The 6849-nt window shown below is 49.4% G+C and overlaps 1 protein-coding gene across 2 annotated transcripts; it reads left to right on the top strand.

Moving 5' to 3' along the window:
- Positions 1-2987: 2987 nt before the first annotated feature.
- Rpl19 (ribosomal protein L19) lies at positions 2988-6473 on the top strand. Of its 2 annotated transcripts, none has more exons than XM_052755767.1 (6): positions 2988-3203; positions 4056-4162; positions 4680-4802; positions 5427-5547; positions 5873-5983; positions 6275-6473. In XM_052755767.1, exons 1-6 carry the CDS (start codon positions 3199-3201, stop codon positions 6396-6398), a joined length of 591 nt encoding a protein of 196 aa, XP_052611727.1. In that variant the 5' UTR covers positions 2988-3198; the 3' UTR covers positions 6399-6473. The 2 variants fall into 2 exon arrangements, with proteins under 2 accessions (XP_052611727.1, XP_052611728.1); XM_052755768.1 differs by lacking the exon at positions 2988-3203 and adding an exon at positions 3300-3569.
- Positions 6474-6849: the final 376 nt, after the last annotated feature.

Genomic DNA, 6849 nt, shown 5'->3' with positions numbered 1-6849 from the left:
GGGAAACACACGTCCCAGGCCTGTGGGGAAGAGTGGGATCCTAGCAACTCCATGCTAATCGGGCTCAGGCTCTTTATGGTCATGGGGTGTAGCACTAGCACGCATTTAGTCCCTCACTGGGGAGGCAGAGGCAGGAGGATTTCTTCGAGTCTGATCGAGGCCAGCCTGGTCTACATAGTGAGTTCCAGGACTACATAGAGACTCTGTCTCAAACAAAGTCATTTTCCGTGCTTCAGGTTCTTTCCTATAAACGGTGTTGCTGGTACTATGGCGCCTTGGCCTACTGGAATTTTTGGCAAGATGAGAGAACGATAAGAAGTCTGGAAGCTGGGGTGGGATGGTGTACAGTAGCAAAGCCAGTACTCATCACAAGGCACGATGATCCGGGCTAGAGGCTAGCCTCGACCACATACTGAGTTTGAGGCCAGCCTCAGCTACACAGAGAGACCGGTTACACTGCATCAATGAATAAACAAAAATGCCCCACGATGAAAAAAGATGCTGAGGTTCTGGAGGTGCTGTGAGGAGCAGTGTAGGGGTGGTTTGTGGCGAGAGGACTGTTTCCTCCCTTCTCTACCCTGTTCTTTGCTCCACAGGAGAGTTGGGAGGCCAAATGAAGCCTTGTCAAGGTGAAATGCTCTTAAAATAAAGACGGCTTTCTGTGTTCTATTTGATGGGAGACCGTGGGCTTTTTGGACTCATCCTCACTCTGGATTCTGACAAGCGAATGCTCATTCTCTGGTCACATCATCTTGTGATAAGGACTGTGAGCAGTGATGAAACTTTGTATCCTTCCATGAACATCTGAACATCTCCAACACTGGCAGGGGTCCCAGCTGCACACAGAGGGCAACCAAGCCTGCCATGAGAGGGAAGCATGGACTTCCCCAGCTAGACATCACGGCGGAGGCCTTTAATCCCAGCACTTAGGAGGCAGAGGCAGGCAGACCTTTTTGAGTACTAGGCCAGCCTGGTCTATACAGGAAGTTCAGGCCAGGTAAGGGCTACAGACTCTGTCTCAAAAAACAGCAGCAGAAAAAGAAGAGGGGGAGGAAGAGAAGGAGGAGGAGGGAAAAGAAAGACCTGTGTTCTCGGTCTATTACTTAAGTTGTAAAATGAAGTAGGTTCTTTTTGTTTGTTTTGTTTATTTGATTGATTGTTTTGAGACATGGTTCATTGTGTAGCCATGTCTGGCCTTGAACTCCCTCTGTAGACCAGGCTGGTCTTGAACTCACAGAGCTCTGCCTTGCATCTGCCTCTCAAATGCTGGAATTGAAGGCGTGAATCACCACCAAAATGAAGATTTTTAAAGGTTACATTTTTGTGAGGTAGTACATAAATATGGTCCCTCTCCCTCTCACACCTTTCTTTTTAAACTCTCAGCTCTTTTAACTGCCTAGCTGGGCAGTGGTGGTGCACAATTTTAATCCCAGCACTCAAGAGACAGAGGCAGGCGGATCTTCGTGAGTTCAAGGCCATCCTGGTCTGCAGAGTGAGTTCCAGGACAGCCAGAACTACACAGAGAAGCCCCTGTCTGAAAAAAGAAAAAAAAGAAAGAAAGAAAAGCAAGGGAGCACAGACCTGGACCTGCAGTTCTAGCACTTGAGAGAACGTAGCGGTGGGAAGATAGAGTTGAGGCCATCCTGGACTGCATAACAGGGACCTTGTTTCAAAACAAGGAGAAAAAAGAGAAAGGCTCTTGAGCCAAGTAAGAACGAGGGCCAGAACTCTGATCTAGAACTTTTGTTTTGCTTTTCTGTTTGTTTTTTGTTTTTGAGATTATGTAATTCTGGCTGTCCTGGAACTCTCTATACAGGCTGGTCTCGAACTCACAGAGATCCACCTGCCTCTGCCTCCCGTGTGCTGGGATTAAAGGTGTGCGCCACCACCGCCTGGACTTTTTAAAAAGAGGGGTTATTTTTATTTATGTGTATGTGTTTGTGTGCACGCACGCCTAGTGTACATGGGTGCAAGAGGTGGTTAGAAGATAGCAAGAGACCCCAAGGAACTGGAGTAACAGGCAGTTGTGAACCACCAGATATGGGTGTTGGGAACCCAACTATATTTCTCTGGAGCAGGGAGGACTCAATCCTGGCCATCTCAGCTTTTTTTTTTTTTTTTTTTTTTTTTTTTTCAGTCAGGACTTCTAGGCTGGCCTTGAACTCCGTATGGAGCTGAAGATGATCTTCAACTTGTGATCCTCCTGCCTCCCAAGTACTGGAAGTTCAGGTGTGTACCACCATGCTTGGCCAGATTTTTTTTTTTTAAAGGCAGGGTCTCATTCTGTAGCTCAAACTGCCCGGGATCCTTAAATTTGGCTATCTTGCTACCTCGATCTCACTTCCTGACTGCTAGAATTAAGGGGGGGAGCAGGCTGCTCTGCTCCAGATCTCCAGATGCTTTAATTCTTGAACCCTAGAACATTCTCCTTGGGTTATCGCTCAGGGGTATCCAAAGCCGTTGGACTTTTTGGTTTAGACCATTCATTTACTCATGTGCTTGCTACCGTGAGCCAAAAATTGGTTCCGCTTGCTCGTGCTAATGCCTTCCTTTGTAAAAGCAGATGCATATCATTTTCACAAGTGGATGACAGAAATAGTAGGATTAGGTTCAGTCTACAATGGAGGAAGCATCCAGAGATTAGGGATTTGCAGTGGCGCCGGGATAAACCTCTTGGTGGCTTAGCTTGCATACCAGTTCTCACTCTATGAGAGCGAATGCGAGGCTGCGTTTGCTTGCTTTCTGCTGTCTTTATTCTCTAGCTCTTCGTTCGCTAATTTCCTCCCAGCTAAAATAATAACCTTCCACTGATGACTGGCCCTCCGTGAAGACTAGGCCATTCCGGCCAAACCTTCCTCACTCCGCCTGCGCGATTTAGCGTGACTTCCGGCCACCCAAATACCCACGTGATCAAATACCCTCACTGCGCATGCCTGCCGAGAAGTTGGACTGAACCACTTTGCCCGACGAAAGGGGTATGCCGTCTGTGTTTTAAAGTCTAAAACCGATTCTCGACCTTAAGCATCTATGATCACAAATTTTTAGGAAGGACGTAAGTGGGTCTGAGACGGGAGAAGGTGAGAGAGCCGAGCGGAAATGCAGACAAACGTGGAGCGGGGCTTGGGCTCTCCCCTTCGCAGATAATGGGAGGAGCCCGCGACCAGCAAGCTCTTTCCTTTCGCTGCTGCGCCGGCAGCCATGAGGTGAGCGCGCGCGGCTCTCGGTTCTCGGCCGATGGCGCCGGCGGGGCTTGGCGGGGATCAGGGCCGCGACCCGGGCTGGCAAAGAGGAGGAGAGGGAGGCAGGCGCGGTGCGGCCGCGGCGGGAGCGCGGGGAGGACGCGAGCACGCGCGGCCTGGGCCCGGGGAGGGTGGGGTGCGGGACGCCGAGGCCTGGAGAGGCCCTCCCACGGGCGCTGCTCTCCGCCCGGCTCGCGTCGCGGGCCTCCACGCCGGTAGAGCGGCGGCAGCTGGGCACGAGTGGCTCCCTGGCGCCCCTGGAGCCTAGCGGACCTCGGCCATGTGACGTGGGACAAGTCTCGGGCAAGCCCAGGCCTCCGTCTGCCGAGGGTGAGGCGCCGGGCTGGCTTGCACTCGGCCAGCTGTAGCAAACGGCAAGGACTGCTGGACGGCGTTTGTTACTGTGACAAAGAGCCCAGAAGGCAGAAGGCCGCGCCTGTCCTCCTGAGTAAACAGTCACAGTCCTGATCCTTAACCCTAAACTCTGAACTACATCCAAATACTTGAAAAGGCTTAAGGCCCCTTTTAGACCCCCTAATGGCTAAGGCTTAGTTTTCTTAAATCTGCATGCACTGCCCGCAGCTTCAACAGTGATCTTGATTTGGAAATGGTTAGTAGGGAACACGAAGGGATGGCAAAAATCTTGGGACTGCGAAGTGTATTCAGCCTTAATAGTAACGATGCATAGATATTAGTGTGTATTTTGTCCATTTTCTTAAACAATATTAAGACTTTGAAGAGAAGATTTTGCCTTGAGTGTTTGTCATTGTCCAGAAGTGGCTTCCAGGGCCTCATAGCGCTGTCTCTGTTTCCCAGTATGCTCAGGCTACAGAAGAGGCTTGCCTCTAGCGTCCTCCGCTGTGGTAAGAAGAAGGTCTGGTTGGACCCCAATGAGACCAATGAAATCGCCAATGCCAACTCCCGTGAGTATGGTCCTTTACCCTCACCTGCTTGTGATGAACGGCATCATAAATGTGTTGGTTTTTTTATGGACCTAAGAAAGCTCACATTCTAGGGGAGCTGTAAAACAAAACAAAACAGGTTCTTTTATTGGCATTTGCCTGAGAATGGAAGTTACTGCGACCATCCAGTGTTCCATTAATAAACCGTGTGCACAGTGAACACTTTATGGAGGTTGTGAGGAGAGATTTGAGGACTAGAAGGATGTTGGATGAGGCTTCAAGACATGAGCAGAGGTTTGTTAGTGTATTGTTTTCATGGCAGATGAGTAGATGACAGATAGCTTCAAGGCATCCTGTGTCACAGCCGCATCTTGGGTACACTAAGTATGCTGTGAATATTTAAACGGTAGAAATGCTGTATGACAAGTTCACGATTTCAGCTCCTTTGAGAATGTTGGATCAAAGATATAAGCAATGTCTCTGTTTGAGTTTGTGGCTAGGCCTTTGCTAACTAAATAGGTGCTTTTTGCTTCCTCAGGTCAGCAGATCCGGAAGCTGATCAAGGATGGGCTGATCATCCGAAAGCCTGTGACTGTCCATTCCCGGGCTCGATGCCGGAAAAACACTTTGGCTCGACGGAAGGGCAGGCATATGGGCATAGGTGAGACTGATCTTCCCTTTTCCCCAACTCTTAAATGATGGATGCAGAGATCTAGTTTAGTGGTAGAGCAGTCGCCTAACATGCTTAAGGGCCTGGGTTCAGTTCCAGTTATTGTCAAAGACTCTTGAGGTCTTCAAACACTGGTGATCTTTTTCTCATCTCATGTGCCATTATTTTACTGCTTTACATTTTTTTCTCTCTTGTGGATACATGGATACAAGTTGGCACTGGGTTGTGTTTATTCTTGAGGAAGATATTAATATTATTAAGTCTGTATATTATGGTGGGTTTATACTGGATGTTTTAAACCTGGGGGTGGTTGCAGAGGTGGCTCAGAAATTGGCAACGCTTAACTGCTCTGCAGAGGATGCAAAGTTTGGTTCCCAGCACTCATACCAGTGGCTCACCGACGCCTGGACATAGGTGTGCATGTCTCATTGTTTGGGGAAAACACTTTCTAGGGCCCTTGTCACGCTGTATCCAAAGCCACCATGTCATACTACCTTTTTTCCTGTCATAGCCACATGCTTATAGGCTAAGAGGACAATAATTTCCATGTATCTAGTAACCAACTTAAAACAAGTCCTTGAAGCTTAGATAGTCTGATTCCTAATTCTCGCACAGGGAAGCGGAAGGGTACTGCCAACGCTCGGATGCCTGAGAAGGTGACCTGGATGAGAAGGATGCGCATCCTGCGCCGACTTCTCAGGAGATACCGTGAATCCAAGAAGATTGACCGCCATATGTAAGCCCGCCCTCTGTCACTGGGCTTTGTCTTTTCATAGATCTCTGTCTCACTGGCTTTGAGTAGAGAATCCTGCCAAGGGAGTAGTCTGATTCTAGGAGGGTTGTTTTCTTGGTTTCCGCTATGCCATCAGAGTAGCCCAGAAATTGAATTTACCAGGCAGCTTCTGTGTAGGAGCTGCCCAAGAAGTCTGGCTTTGGGAACAGTAGTCCCTGTAGTAATGGGAAGGAAACTGAACAGGCTTAGTGACCTGGGGAGAGGAAGAGCTCACAGTACCAGCCTCCGGTCCCATTGCTAACCTGCGCTGTGTTCCTTGACCCTGCAGGTATCACAGCCTGTATCTTAAGGTCAAGGGGAATGTCTTCAAAAATAAGCGGATTCTCATGGAACACATCCACAAGCTGAAGGCAGACAAGGCCCGCAAGAAGCTCCTGGCGTAAGTGTCTTTTAGAGTTACCCTAGGGGCAGCGCTGGCCTTGATTGTAACAGTGCTGAAAAGGGACCTGGTGCTGCTTGATGTGTTAGGAGCACACTGTTGACTAGAGGTTCCTGCTCCTTTGCCCCGCACATTGCCATACCACCTGCCCGTTTGCACTGGGCTGGGTGAGACAGAGCTGCCCTTCCTTGGGCTGATAAAGCTCTGATGGTACGGAGGTCTGGGGGTGTGCTTCTGTCTCCTTAGCTGCTCGCCTGTCCCCAAACGGACCATTTTTCTTCCTTCTACTAGTGACCAGGCTGAGGCTCGCAGGTCTAAGACCAAGGAAGCCCGAAAGCGCCGGGAGGAGCGTCTCCAGGCCAAGAAGGAGGAGATCATCAAGACTCTGTCCAAGGAGGAAGAGACCAAGAAATAAAGCTTCCCTCGTGTCTGTACATAGTGGACTGCCTGTGTCCTCAGGTGGATCAGTCATTAAAATAAAACAAGCCTTTGTCTGTTGTCCTCTTCCTTTCTAGCGGTTTGGCAGCTGCATCTTAATGATTCGAGGTCCCCAGCTGGCCACATGAGTCTGGGCCGTCAGCCATTTCTTTAAGTCTAGTGGACCATTCGGGGGTGTTTTTAACCTTGTTTTTGTAGGGTGTGGGCCAACTTCGAAGGGGTACGAGGATTGGTTTCTACCCTTGCCTCAAAATACTTAATTTCAGAACTGCCCCTTAAGGACTTGTGATTTGATGCTTGTGGTTCTAGCTCTTGAAGATGTTGAAGTTCAAGGCCAGCCTGGCCTCTAGCTTAGAGCCAAGTAGAACCTGTCTCAAGCATGCCCACTTGTCAAAAGGGGGGCCAGGGTTACATGGCTTACAGGGTGA

Source organism: Peromyscus californicus, unplaced genomic scaffold, assembly GCF_007827085.1.
Source record: "Peromyscus californicus insignis strain IS unplaced genomic scaffold, ASM782708v3 Scaffold_3__1_contigs__length_106647218, whole genome shotgun sequence".
Taxonomy (NCBI): Eukaryota; Metazoa; Chordata; class Mammalia; order Rodentia; family Cricetidae; genus Peromyscus; species Peromyscus californicus.
Note: the sequence above shows the minus strand (reverse complement) of the source record. Positions and strands in the feature narration are given on the sequence as shown.